This window comes from Acipenser ruthenus, chromosome 7, assembly GCF_902713425.1.
Source record: "Acipenser ruthenus chromosome 7, fAciRut3.2 maternal haplotype, whole genome shotgun sequence".
In the NCBI taxonomy this organism is placed as follows: domain Eukaryota; kingdom Metazoa; phylum Chordata; class Actinopteri; order Acipenseriformes; family Acipenseridae; genus Acipenser; species Acipenser ruthenus.
In genome coordinates this window covers 69,777,869-69,792,784 of record NC_081195.1, presented here as the reverse complement: position 1 = coordinate 69,792,784, position 14,916 = coordinate 69,777,869, and the positions used below count along the sequence as shown (strand labels likewise).

Sequence of the window (14,916 nt, the reverse complement as noted above, 5' to 3'; positions counted from 1 at the left end):
TAACTGTTTAAAATACCAAATATTATATACCAGGTTCTCCTAATTTTGATTTTTCAGCCACACCTATTGATTTGTACTGAATGCAAAAGCACTGAGCACAACTGAAAAGCAACCTGAAAGCTACCCTGCAGACTGATAAGAGAAAAATTAAGAAATCCGATGCATACTCTATTCTACAGTGCAAGGAGAATGAACTGAAGGAATGCACTTACTTTTGCACAGCAATCCTCTGGACGGTGATCGCCCTTTTGTCTTTGGTTCCCATGTAGGAAATGAGGTTCGGCTTTATTCTGCAGGATGCAAAATTATTTGTCATTAGAAGTGGAACTCTGTATCCACACAGTCACAGAATCCCCTGATCACCAGCAGAGATGCTGCTGCTGTGCATCTCCTCCCTCAGCAAGGCAAGCACGACACCAACTTCTTACTCCCTTTGTGAACTCTGTATCCACATTCACAGAATCCCTGATCACCAGCAGAGATGCTGCTGCTGTGCATCTCCTCCCTCAGCAAAGCAAGCAGGGCACCAACTTCTTACTCCCTTTGTGAACTCTGTATCCACACATTCACAGAATCCCTGATCACCAGCAGAGATGCTGCTGTGCATCTCCTCCCTCAGCAAAGCAAGCACGGCACCAACTTCTTACTCCCTTTGTGAACTCTGTATCCACACAGTCACAGAATCCCTGATCACCAGCAGAGATGCTGCTGCTGTGCATCTCCTCCCTCAGCAAGGCAAGCACGACACCAACTTCTTACTCCCTTTGTGAACTCTGTATCCACACATTCACAGAATCCCTGATCACCAGCAGAGATGCTGCTGTGCATCTCCTCCCTCAGCAAAGCAAGCACGGCACCAACTTCTTACTCCCTTTGTCAAGGCATTAAATGCTATGTATTTTCTCCCCAGTTACTTTAGAAACAAACATTGAAAAACAAAGGTATTGTATTAAACACATTTAACATTTCTGGAGTAAAAGAGGATTCACATTTTAATTTAAATTTGACATTCAAATATTGTACACAGAGAATCCAGACTGCTTCCATGCTTGTTTGAATGATTGCTATGTAATAATTAAGGTGTGTGTAGTTGTGGGATGTCGCCACGTCTCGTTGCCTTGTCTTCTACTGCCAGAGAAGAGACAATATCCCACAGCCACACACATTCCACACTGCAATTATATCATGGCTAGGAGGTCATTTCAAATTATAAACAAGAAAAAAGGGAAGACTCCTTGCAAAGCAGTCTGATCCATCCTGGTTTTACTATGAGTTTAATAAGACACACCTGAGCTTGTTACCTATACACACTAAGGAAAAATTGATGAAAACTGAAAAACAATATTAGTGAAAGTCAAAAATATGTTTATTGCTGTAATACAAGAATAGAACTATTGTACAGAGTCATGTCACTCTGGACTTCAGTGAGATTGGTAGAACTGAGCACCACACAATGCATTCACTTCAGTTTTGTAGATTCCAAAACACACTCTTTTAATGATGTCATTTATGACCCCTCCTCACTATACCTGTACGTGGCAAGTCTCAAAGCCTCACACACATTCCTTTGCATCTGTAGATTCTCCCATCCCCCCATGCAATCAAGCAGAGCAGAGCTGAAAATCCCCCTTCACAAATGCCCATAACTGGTCATATTTGCTCTCACTCTAGTCAAACTGCAATGTATTGAGACAGACCCTGCATTCCAAAATACCCCACCTAAACTCTGTGCTCAATATCTCTCCATTGAAAGTACCATACATTCCAAATATTAATATGGACTATCAAATTTCCTTACAACACTGTGGCTGATCAAGCTCCTATGTCTCATTTCCATCCCTGAAATGAAGCGTGGCAATGTCCTGAGATATCGCCATGGCTATGCCATTGAAATGAACAGGAGGGCGATCCTCCTTATTGTGCAACAAGGGAATTACAACACTGACATATCCCATATGAGACAGACTCAGTGGATTGCTCTAAGCAGGCCAGTGTTTAGACCTTACAATACATGAATAAAGCCGGGCAGCCTTGCCTGAGGAACTTGGAGAGCACGTTGATGGCCTCCATGGTGTCCTTGTTCTCCTTGTAGAGGGTGCAGTGGCAGAAATTCCCTCTGCTCTTGGGCCACGAGTGCTTCCTGGGGGCTTTGGAGTCAGAGAGAGACACGAAGGGGCATTCTTTACTCATTCTGCACTCAAACCCAGCCCTAGAGACCTCCCTTACAGCCCTCTACTGCAAGCACTCCACACTAACTGGAACCTGACCTCTATGTGTGTGTGTGTGAGAGAGTCTGTACACCTCACATAACGTGTCACACTTCAACCTTCTTGATAATTCAATTATTTAATTATAAATGAAATACGATCAGCAGCTAGAAATCAGTCTGGTGTGTTTAGGGATACCTTCTCTCACAGGACACCCTTGGACACGTCTCAATGGGAACATGGTGTTTGGAGGCTCTGCTTCCTCTCCCAGCAGGGTACATGCCTCCCTGCCTCCACCCTCCCCACTCCTGTTCCCCAGCCCGGCCTGCTGCCATCTCATTACTCACAGAGCAGAGGGCAGGCGACTCTTACCTGGTGCAGTTCGGAGCTCTGTCCAACCAGAGAACAGCAAAAAGGAGCACAAAACAGTGTTACTGAGGTTAATTATAATTCACTGAGAGTCAGTGTGCCAGAAGCAAACTGAAAACAATTAGAAAAGGGAGAGTTCTGGTAGCATGCGATGAGGAGTCGGGGAATAATGTCAAGCTCCAACTTTTCTGTGCAGCAGAGAGGAAAACTACACTGGAATACAAACGTTTTTATTTGAACAGCCACTAGAGTTTTCTGTAGCGTCTGGGATACAACTCCTGCTCATACAGTAGTTATGTGAGGGCAATTTCCCAAATTCATTAACTACGACCGCATTTAACATTCATTTATATTATTGCTAAAAGAGAATAAGTTGATGTTGTTGACTGCTGCGATTGTGTGGTAGTGGAAGGAAGTCTGTGTGCAGCATGTATCTGACTTCATCTATAGTGCAAGAGTCAGTCTGCTTGGGAGAGCTCAGCCAGAGCAAAGTGCATTACAGAAAGGTTAAGATCCAGAGAAATGACTTTTGGGAGGTATTGATGGATCTGCAGGTCTGGGATCTAGTCTGGATCTATCCCAAAAACAGCGTGCAATGCGTTTGAGACCGGCTTCCACATGCACGGGACATGCAGCCAACTCTCAGGTTCCCCGAAGCTCCCTCCCAGCCCATCGAGATGGGAGAGCAGACCACATGCAGTGAGCGAACATTGGGTACAACAGAATATACAGCATACACAAAACAACGAGCATACTGATATTATGGCATTAAAATACAGGAACTAGAATTACCTGAAAGCAAACCCAACCAATATATACATGCCATATTGAAGATATTTATCTGTCTGCCAAACACACATTTGATTCTGTTACGAACTGCATTAGAGAGCCGAATCAGAACAAAAGCCTCCACAGGCTTCATTTCACCTTCAAGTAGCCTTGCGTTGAGACAAGGTTAGAACAGAGAGAGCGTTAGAACAGACACAGCACAGTGAACAGAACACACAGACACGTACAGCACAGAATCAGAGCCAGACAGCATTACAACAGAGACAGCACAGTGAACAGAACACACAGACACGTACAGCACAGAATCAGAGCCAGACAGCATTACAACAGAGACAGAACAGTGAACAGGACACACAGACACCGTACAGCACAGAATCAGAGCCAGAGAGCGTTAGAACAGAGACAGCACAGTGAACAGAACACACAGACACCGTACAGCACAGAATCAGAGCCAGACAGCATTACAACAGAGACAGCACAGTGAACAGAACACACAGACACCGTACAGCACAGAATCAGAGCCAGACAGCATTACAACAGAGACAGCACAGTGAACAGAACACACAGACACCGTACAGCACAGAATCAGAGCCAGACAGCATTACAACAGAGACAGCACAGTGAACAGAACACACAGACACCGTACAGCACAGAATCAGAGCCAGAGAGCGTTACAACAGAGACAGCACAGTGAATAGAACACACAGACATCGTACAGCACAGAATCAGAGCCAGAGAGCTCTGAGAAGGGAAAGGTTTCTCTTGTACTGTTTTGGGGCAGCACGTGGGTGAGTGGATTTCAGAGACAGAGTGAAAAGGTATTTGGCTCACTACAAGTACCGCTTGTACCTGCCAGTGCTTTCTTCCCGGCAGCGTGGTAGGCCACAATGAACCTGCGTCCCTCCCGCTCCTCAGTCTTTGTCTCCAGCCCTGGGAACAGAGACTTCACTGCCTGGTGCAGCAGAGTGCGCTTCTCTTTAGTGTCCTCCAGGACCTGAGGGGACAGGAACAGGGAGACAGGGCTATAGACACACTACACAGCCTGGAGCAGTAGGGTGCGCTTCTCTTCCTAGAAGGGGATGTTTAAATTCACAATAATTCTTACAAGACTGGCCACCCAATGAAGGCAGTGCATCAGAACAAAGGCCCCCCCTCCCCTGCTCTGTCACTGCCTGCTCCTCCTCCTCCTCTCCCCCTGGAAGCTGATACCCCCTCACCTCCAGGGACACAGTGCCCTCCTTGTTCTTGAAATGCTGCAGATCCTCCAGCTGCTTTTTCTGCTCCTCAGTCAGCACCTCCGACACATCCAGAGGAGGGTCCTGGGGAGACGACAGAAGCGTCACAGCATGCATGCTCTCTGCAAACACGCACAGTAGGGTTACTACTGTGCACTCAAACTAACCCAGCTTCCTGGCCGTATTGAAACCCTTACGTTACCTCCGGGATGTTACGGTGCGGGATGTTAAAGGAGGCTGTGTGGTCCAGTGGTTAAAGAAAAGGGCTTATAACCAGGAGGTCCCCGGTTCAAATCCCACCTCAGCCACTGACTCATTGTGTGACCCTGAGCAAGTCACTTAACCTCCTTGTGCTCCGTCTTTCGGGTGAGACGTAATTGTAAGTGACTCTGCAGCTGATGCATCGTTCACACACCCTAGTCTCTGTAAGTCGCCTTGGATAAAGGCGTCTGCTAAATAAACAAATAATAAATAATACAGTGCATTACTAATCCCCTATTAACTTCACCAATAAACTGTACTACTGCACCTACTATTCTCCCGCAGCACTGACTTTCACTCCACAAACAGTCCTTCCCTTGGCCTTCACAAACCTGTCAACCCTGTGTACTGCTCTACTGCTCCTGTCGCAGTGGGGAGATCAGGCCAGCACAGTGGCCATGCTTCCTTGTTCTTATGCAACCCATTTCATTCCAGTCTAGCCCAGTCCTGTCCCACATCACCCAGCCTGACATTAGCTAGCAAAGGCTCACCTCTGAATCCACAGGCACAGACAGGTCGTCCAGATGCAAAATTGTGCCCTCTTTACTGATCTCATGGACCACAAAGTCTGAGTACCTGAGAACATAAACATGACCAGTTAGAGACTGACAGGGCCTCCAGAGATAGCATTACCTTTGCATTATAGAGGATCACCACAGAGAGAACTCGCTTGTTTGCATTATAGAGGATCACCACAGAGGGAGCTCACTTGTTTGCATTATAGAGGATCACCACAGAGGGAGCTCACTTGTTTGTATTATAGAGGATCACCACAGAGGGAGCTCACTTGTTTGCATTATAGAGGATCACCACAGAGGGAGCTCACTTGTTTGCATTATAGAGGATCACCACAGAGGGAGCTCACTTGTTTGCATTATAGAGGATCACCACAGGGGGAGCTCACTTGTTTGCATCATCATCAGAAGCAATGCACCTTTTGGCACTTTACAACAAACAGCCAAAAATAAGACCAGGTTCAAAACTGGTGAAGCGTGGTGATTCAGTCTAGAGAGGAAATCCTGATGGTTAACAGCACCTGTTTAAGATGCTGATCACCGCTCAGGAGAGCGTCTGTTTAAGATGTTCATCACCGCTCAGGAGAGCGTCTGTTTAAGATGTTCATCACCGCTCAGGAGAGCGTGTGTTTAAAACAAATTCCCAGATATGACAAACATTAAATGTCTGAAAAGCCCAAAACAAATTAAATTAAAATAATTAAAACCTCCACCTCCTCCTCCACTAACCAAGGACAGCTTTTCCACTTGTCGGACCACACCCACCTCTCCTTCAGGATCCCGGAGAAACCCTCGTGTTTGCTGACGAACTTCAGTATCCCAACATCCTTCTCTGTGAGTCCGTGCTTCATCATGTCTGCAAAGCTTTCTCCTCCCTGTCCTTGCCCTGCCAGCTCCTCTCCCTCGCTCTCCTCCTCCACAGGCATCTCTTCCTCCTCCTCCTCCTCTCTCTTCTCACTCCCCCCGTTCTTAGACTCCTGCAGTTTGGGTTTTTTGGCGCTCCCTGGGCAGGTGTTCACTTCCTCTGGACAGGGGCGCTTCTCCGCTACCCTGTCCAGGGTGCCTTCAGGCTCCATCCTTTCCATCGCCTGGGGCAGCAGAGGGGGCTTCGTGAAGGAAATCACAGCACGACCCACCAAAGAGAAGCAGTCAGTGCAGGTGGGTCTCCAACGGATCAGAGCAGCAGAGTGCAGCAAGCTTCCAGCAGACACGCCAATCACAACTCTGGAAAACAACAACACAGGGATGGGGGAAAGGATCAGCCAGAGGATTCCCTGCAAACACACTTGTAGTACCCAAGAGATGAACTAGCTGAATAGCCAAGATAAAAACAGTCAAATAGGACGACTAGTCGCCACTTGGAATAAAATATGAATAAACAGATTTGAATAAAAGTCTAGTGAGCTATTTGGGAAGCACTGTTTCAGAACACTTTGCTGTTTTTTTGTATTTTAGCAGAATTTATTATAAGTTATTATAATCTCTATTCTTTGTTTTTTCATTATTATTTATTTGAGATGCATCCCAACCAATCTGTACAAAATGAAAACTATTAGTAGCATGAAAAAGTCCCAATAAACCTTATGAGACTGACACACTGCCCTGTGAGCACGGGCCCATGTAACAATGCAAGACTGACACACTGCCCCGTGAGCACGGGCCCGTGTAACAATGAAAGACTGACACACTGCCCCGTGAGCACGGGCCCGTGTAACAATGCAAGACTGACACACTGCCCCGTGAGCACGGGCCCGTGTAACAATGCAAGACTGACACACTGCCCCGTGAGCACGGCCCGTGTGACAATGCAAGACTGACACACTGCCCCGTGAGCACGGGCCCGTGTAACAATGCAAGACTGACACACTGCCCCGTGAGCACGGGCCCTTGTAACAATGAAAGACTGACACACTGCCCCGTGAGCATGGGCCCGTGTAACAATGAAAGACTGACACACTGCCCCGTGAGCACGGGCCCGTGTAACAATGAAAGACTGACACACTGCCCCGTGAGCATGGGCCCGTGTAACAATGAAAGACTGACACACTGCCCCGTGAGCACGGGCCCGTGTAACAATGAAAGACTGACACACTGCCCCGTGAGCACGGGCCCGTGTAACAATGCAAGACTGACACACTGCCCCGTGAGCACGGGCCCGTGTAACAATGCAAGACTGACACACTGCCCCGTGAGCACGGGCCCGTGTAACAATGAAAGACTGACACACTGCCCCGTGAGCACGGGCCCGTGTAACAATGAAAGACTGACACACTGCCCCGTGAGCACGGGCCCGTGTAACAATGAAAGACTGACACACTGCCCCGTGAGCACGGGCCCGTGTAACAATGCAAGACTGACACACTGCCCCGTGAGCACGGCCCGTGTGACAATGCAAGACTGACACACTGCCCCGTGAGCACGGGCCCGTGTAACAATGCAAGACTGACACACTGCCCCGTGAGCACGGGCCTGTGTAACAATGCAAGACTGACACACTGCCCCGTGAGCACGGGCCCGTGTAACAATGAAAGACTGACACACTGCCCCGTGAGCACGGGCCCATGTAACAATGCAAGACTGACACACTGCCCCGTGAGCACGGGCCTGTGTAACAATGCAAGACTGACAAACTGCCCCGTGAGCACGGGCCTGTGTAACAATGAAAGACTGACACACTGCCCATTACCCATTTATACAGTTGGGTTTTTACTGGAGCAATTTTAGGTAAAGTACCTTGCTCAAGGTACAACAGCAGTGTCCCCACTGGGGATTGAACCCACGACCCTCCGGTCTGGAGTCCAGAGCCCTAACCACTACTATCCACACTGCTGCCCATCCCAGACTGATCGCATATGAATTAATGTGTTTTCGTTAGAATCCCAAATCTTCGCTCTCCTCGCTCCCATTATTTATTGAAGTTTCTGGGTCTCAATGGAAGCGGTTCCCGTGGCGGATTTAAACCAGCACTGAATGAAAGGGCCCGTGTCTGAGAGGTCAGATCTTTCATTAGGATATGCGGATACTCGCGGCACACGCAGACCTGCTCCACTTTACTAACGGCGTGTCAGCCTAGTCCCTATTGGTGACCATGGATGGAATTAATAATACGATGGAGACAAATGTAGAATATAGTGCAATGACGCAATACAAATACCATACTGTACTTAAAGTAACTCCTGAATCACTGTAGTTCTCACCGTCGATGTAGTTTCTACAGGCTGACCCACCAACAACGACTCCATACGCGAGGTGACACTAATAATACTAATAACAACAACGACTCCATACGCGAGGTGACACTAATAATACTAATAACAACGACTCCATACGCGAGTCACACTAATAATACTAATAACAACAACGACTCCATACGCGAGTCACACTAATAATACTAATAACAACAACGACTCCATACGCGAGGTGACACTAATAATACTAATAACAACAACGACTCCATACGCGAGGTGACACTAATAATACTAATAACAACAACGACTCCATACGCGAGGTGACACTAATAATACTAATAACAACAACGACTCCATACGCGAGGTGACACTAATAATACTAATAACAACAACGACTCCATACGCGAGGTGACACTAATAATACTAATAACAACAACGACTCCATACGCGAGGTGACACTAATAATACTAATAACAACAACGACTCCATACGCGAGGTGACGCTAATAATACTAATAACAACAACGACTCCATACGCGAGGTGACGCTAATAATACTAATAACAACAACGACTCCATACGCGAGGTGACACTAATAATACTAATAACAACAACGACTCCATACGCGAGGTCACACTAATAATACTAATAACAACAACGACTCCATACGCGAGGTGACACTAATAATACTAATAACAACAACGACTCCATACGCGAGGTGACACTAATAATACTAATAACAACAACGACTCCATACGCGAGGTGACACTAATAATACTAATAACAACAACGACTCCATACGCGAGTCACACTAATAATACTAATAACAACAACGACTCCATACGCGAGGTGACACTAATAATACTAATAACAACGACTCCATACGCGAGTCACACTAATAATACTAATAACAACAACGACTCCATACGCGAGGTCACACTAATAATACTAATAACAACAACGACTCCATACGCGAGGTGACACTAATAATACTAATAACAACAACGACTCCATACGCGAGTCACACTAATAATACTAATAACAACAACGACTCCATACGCGAGGTGACACTAATAATACTAATAACAACAACGACTCCATACGCGAGTCACACTAATAATACTAATAACAACAACGACTCCATACGCGAGGTGACACTAATAATACTAATAACAACGACTCCATACGCGAGTCACACTAATAATACTAATAACAACAACGACTCCATACGCGAGTCACACTAATAATACTAATAACAACGACTCCATACGCGAGGTGACACTAATAATACTAATAACAACAACGACTCCATACGCGAGGTGACACTAATAATACTAATAACAACAACGACTCCATACGCGAGGTGACGCTAATAATACTAATAACAACGACTCCATACGCGAGGTGACACTAATACTAATAACAACGACTCCATACGCGAGGTGACGCTAATAATACTAATAACAACAACGACTCCATACGCGAGTCACACTAATAATACTAATAACAACAACGACTCCATACGCGAGGTGACACTAATAATACTAATAACAACAACGACTCCATACGCGAGGTGACGCTAATAATACTAATAACAACAACGACTCCATACGCGAGGTGACACTAATAATACTAATAACAACAACGACTCCATACGCGAGGTGACGCTAATAATACTAATAACAACAACGACTCCATACGCGAGTCACACTAATAATACTAATAACAACAACGACTCCATACGCGAGGTGACACTAATAATACTAATAACAACAACGACTCCATACGCGAGGTGACACTAATAATACTAATAACAACAACGACTCCATACGCGAGGTGACGCTAATAATACTAATAACAACAACGACTCCATACGCGAGGTGACACTAATAATACTAATAACAACAACGACTCCATACGCGAGGTGACGCTAATAATACTAATAACAACAACGACTCCATACGCGAGTCACACTAATAATACTAATAACAACAACGACTCCATACGCGAGGTGACACTAATAATACTAATAACAACAACGACTCCATACGCGAGGTGACACTAATAATACTAATAACAACAACGACTCCATACGCGAGGTGACGCTAATAATACTAATAACAACAACAACGATGTATTTCAGACAAGGCCTCCGTGACACACTCCAGCACTAATCCAAATTACATTTTTAAAATCCATTTCTAAAGACAAACCCCTCGAACAGCACTGCTGTCGACACAGCGTTTCACGCACTGGCTATTAAACCTTTCTGGCTGAGTAAAGAAACGGTTTATTGTTTTTAAAATGTCTAAGAGACTCTACCTGCAGCAGCTCGAGCTCACTCTCTGCACTGCACGCGCCGCCTGCTTCTTTCTGCAACAAGACGAAGCACGTGCGTGCCCTAACCCCGGATACACACCGCGTGCTTGGCACGCCCAACCTCGGACTAAACACGCCCACACACCTGCTCTCATTCGCCAGCGCCGCTGTCCGTCAGTGACTTGGACGCGCCTTGTTAACCCTTAATACTCGCGGATCGAATAGTTTAATCCTCCTCGTAATGCAGCATCGCTGTTAGAATGCTGTTTATATTATGTGATGCTCGAGGGTCCAGATCGCTTCAGACTCAGGGACGCAGGGGTAGCAGCACTGCAACATTCGGAACTGAGCAGGAGTGACATCAGATGCGTCCCTGCAATCACAGGAGTTTTGTTTCTTTCCCCTTGTTGGACAGTGCTTCACCCTTCCCTTTAGTATTGCTGCCATCAGTCTGTATGTTATGGAATTGAAAGTAAATACCTGGCTCTGTCTTATCTCCTTGTTTAAATATTGACTCATCATTGGAAAGTTTCCAGCCTGAACCAGCCTGTTTCCTGATTACAGCCATTGATCTACATTGTTTCCTTATACACCCTGGGATACATTTCATCCGGGCCAGGCAGTCTGTTAATGTTCAGCTCTGGGATATATGAACAAATTATTATTGATTTCTTAGCAGACACCCTTCTTCAGGGCAACTTACAATTGTTACAAGATATCACATTATTTTTACATACAATTACATTATTTTTATTTTTTTTACACAATTCCCCATTTATACAGTTGGGTTTTTACTGGAGCAATCTAGTTAAAGTACCTTGCTCAAGAGTACAGCAGCAGTGTCCCCCACCTGGGATTGAACCCACAACCCTCCAGTCAAGAGTCCAGAGCACTAACCACTACTCCACACTCCACACTGCTGCCCAATTCTGCTTCACTGATGTTTGATGCACTGACTCTATCCTCCAATGGGTTTGATGCACACTGACACTATCCTCCAATGGGTTTGATGCACTGACTCTATCCTCCAATGGGTTTGATGCACTGACTCTATCCTCCAATGGGTTTGATGCACACTAACACTATCCTCCAATGGGTTTGATTCACACTTATTGTATCCACCAATGGGTTTGATGCACGGATTCTATCCTCCAATGGGTTTGATGCACACTGACACTATCCTCCAATGGGTTTGATGCACACTGACTCTATCCTCCAATGGGTTTAATGCACAGATTCTATCCTCCAATGGGTGTGATGCACACTGACTCTATCCTCCAATGTCCATGCCTCACCTGAAAAAGAGTCTTTTGTGATCTCGAAAGCTTGTGTAGATATATTTGTGGCAGGCAGAAGCCCTGCTTGTGTGAACAGTGTGTGTGGGAATGTAAGGTTAGCAGGGATGGGGTTAAATCTGTTCCTGCCAGCAATCACAGCTGTGGCCACTCCCCAGTTAGGAAATTGGTGCTAATTGGGGAGTTGCCACATGTATATAAGGAAGAGAACCCCTTTGTCTGGTGGAGGAGTTTGTGCCGTGATGGCTGAGGCTGAGGCTGAGGCTGAGGCTGAGGCTGAGGCTGAGGCTGAGGCTGAGGCTGAGGCTGGGGCTGGGGCTGGGGCTGGGGCTGAGGCTGAGGCTGAGGCTGGGGCTGAGGCTGAGGCTGGGGCTGGGGCTGGGGCTGGGGCTGGGGCTGGGGCATTTGAATCTTTGTTTTGGCCCTTGTGTCGTGTTTCTTTATTCCTGTGTTTTGTGTTATTTTGTTTAATAAAGTGCACAACAGCACTTTAAAACTGTAGCTTTCTGTCTCTGGGTGTAATTCCTGCCGGTAGCCGGCCTGCACTGTGATGCTACCCTGTCGCAATATTTTTAAACATGTTTTAGCTGATCATATTTAAAAGGTCTCATACATGTTGTATGTGGACCAGCAAGGCTATTTGCACAACAATTTTCCTTTTTCAAATGATAGATATAGATCTGTTTGTGTATTTAATACATGATAGGTCTGCAGTCCTCGTTCACCTCCATCTCAGATTGACAGATCTCACATATTTGAACTTCCTCTTTGCCACTTCTTTTGCTTTTATAATATTGGACTTTCTTTTTTATGATTTTGTTTTGCATCCTTGGCAATACTCCAGGGTGACGATGTTTATAGCTAATACAATGACATCCTTGTAAAGAGTGTGCCTGCAAACCAGACAGCTACAGTGCAGCAGGTCCTGGCAGCACAATGCAAACCAGACAGCTACGGTGCAGCAGGTCCTGGCAGCACAATGCAAACCAGACAGCTACGGTGCAGCAGGTCCTGGCAGCACAATGCAAACCAGACAGCTACGGTGCAGCAGGTCCTGGCAGCACAATGCAAACCAGACAGCTACGGTGCAGCAGGTCCTGGCAGCACAATGCAAACCAGACAGCTACGGTGCAGCAGGTCCTGGCAGCACAATGCAAACCAGACAGCTACGGTGCAGCAGGTCCTGGCAGCACAATGCAAACCAGACAGCTACGGTGCAGCAGGTCCTGGCAGCACAATGCAAACCAGACAGCTACGGTGCAGCAGGTCGTAAATACTAGATATACACATTTAGATCTATGGTGGTTTGCTGCTGTATCTTCCATTTTTCTCAATGCACTCACAGATGCAAGGCATGTTTGCACAAAATGCGATTGGATAAAAATGTCACTGAACAAACCACAGCCTCCCTGTGGCAGGGTGCCCCGCCCTGGTGCGTATTTCGTTTACACGTTTATGTGGTGTGTATGTACTGGTACACGGGGTATGAACTGGGCTGTGTAGCACGGGTGATTTCAAATGTATATTTGCATTTAGGCACGGGGATTGCACAAATTAGTTCACGTGCCAGGATTCAAGTGAATGATAAATTAGCAATTGAGTCCACTGGAGTGGTTGAACAATAAGAGAATTAATGTTCTTAGTGGCCTAGTCAAAGCCCTTACTTGAATCCAATCGAAAATGTATGTCGATATTTGAAGATTGTAGTCCATCGACAATCCCCAACAAACTTATCAGAACTGGAGCAATTTTCCAGTGAAGAATGGGCAAAAATGTCACCATCCTACTGTGCAAAGCTAGTAGAGACCTATTCAAAAAGACTAGCAGTAATTGCTGCAAAAGGTGCTTCTACCAAGTACTGACTTAAGAGGCTGAATACTTATGCAACCAGTAAATTTCATTTTGTACATTTTCTTTGCAAGTTTTGCTGACATTTACCCTCCTCCTCATATAACAGTTTTCAGTTTAACCACTACAGCTTTGAATAAAAAAAGTTTGTTTGAATATATATATATATATATATATATATATATATATATATATATATATATATATATATATATATATATATATATATACACACAGTTGTAGTCAACTACAATGGAAATTAATAATTCCTAGAAATTTATCGAAAACAAATAATTTTAGGAAAAATCTTTTGTAGCAAAAGTTTTGCTTTTGTGGATGAGGAAAAAAAAGTTACAAGAAATAGATGTCTACAATTATTCATATCAGCATTTTTTTTTTTTTTTTGCAAAACTCCAAACATGCTAATTCACAAGTATTCATACCCTTTGATGCTATGACAGTATTGTCTACAATGTGCTAGAAATTTCAATATGATAATGCAGAACCTAATATTAGAAAAGTCTAGAAAATGCTGGATTGTAGGTGAACATTCTTAGAGAGTATAAAAGGGTTTGGCATAGGATGATTGCTGTCATTAACAAGAAGTAAATCTTGGAAAAAGTAAAGAGCTATCTGAAGACCTTGGGCTGAAAATTATTTATTGTCATAAAGCTGGAGAAGGATACAAGAAGATTTCCAAGCATCTGAGTACCCCAATTTCAACTCTTGTTTCTATTATCAAGAAGCACAAGGCTCATGGCACTGTCACAACGCTCCCTCGGTCTGGAAGAAAGAAGGTTCTTTCACCAAGAACAAGCAGAAGAATTGTGAGGAAGGTTCATAACAATCTGAGATTGACTGCCAAAGATATTCAAAGTGAATTGACTGCAAG

The 14,916-nt window shown here is 45.2% G+C and overlaps 1 protein-coding gene across 2 annotated transcripts in view; it reads right to left on the bottom strand.

Annotated features, from left to right (window-relative positions):
* LOC117973534 (pseudouridylate synthase 7 homolog) overlaps positions 1-11,042 on the bottom strand; it is a 21,553-nt gene extending 10,511 nt beyond the window's left edge. The window contains exons 1-8 of one of the 2 annotated variants that reach the window (XM_059027790.1): positions 10,885-11,042; positions 6,142-6,600; positions 5,353-5,437; positions 4,583-4,684; positions 4,215-4,359; positions 2,580-2,597; positions 2,036-2,147; positions 213-290 (exon numbers count right to left, since the gene is read on the bottom strand). In XM_059027790.1, coding sequence (XP_058883773.1) covers positions 213-290; positions 2,036-2,147; positions 2,580-2,597; positions 4,215-4,359; positions 4,583-4,684; positions 5,353-5,437; positions 6,142-6,600; positions 10,885-11,036 — 1,151 coding nt within the window. In that variant the 5' untranslated portion in view covers positions 11,037-11,042. The remainder of the gene's footprint in view (positions 1-212; positions 291-2,035; positions 2,148-2,579; positions 2,598-4,214; positions 4,360-4,582; positions 4,685-5,352; positions 5,438-6,141; positions 6,601-10,884) is intronic. The other variant, XM_059027791.1, reaches the window with a different exon arrangement.
* Positions 11,043-14,916: the final 3,874 nt, after the last annotated feature.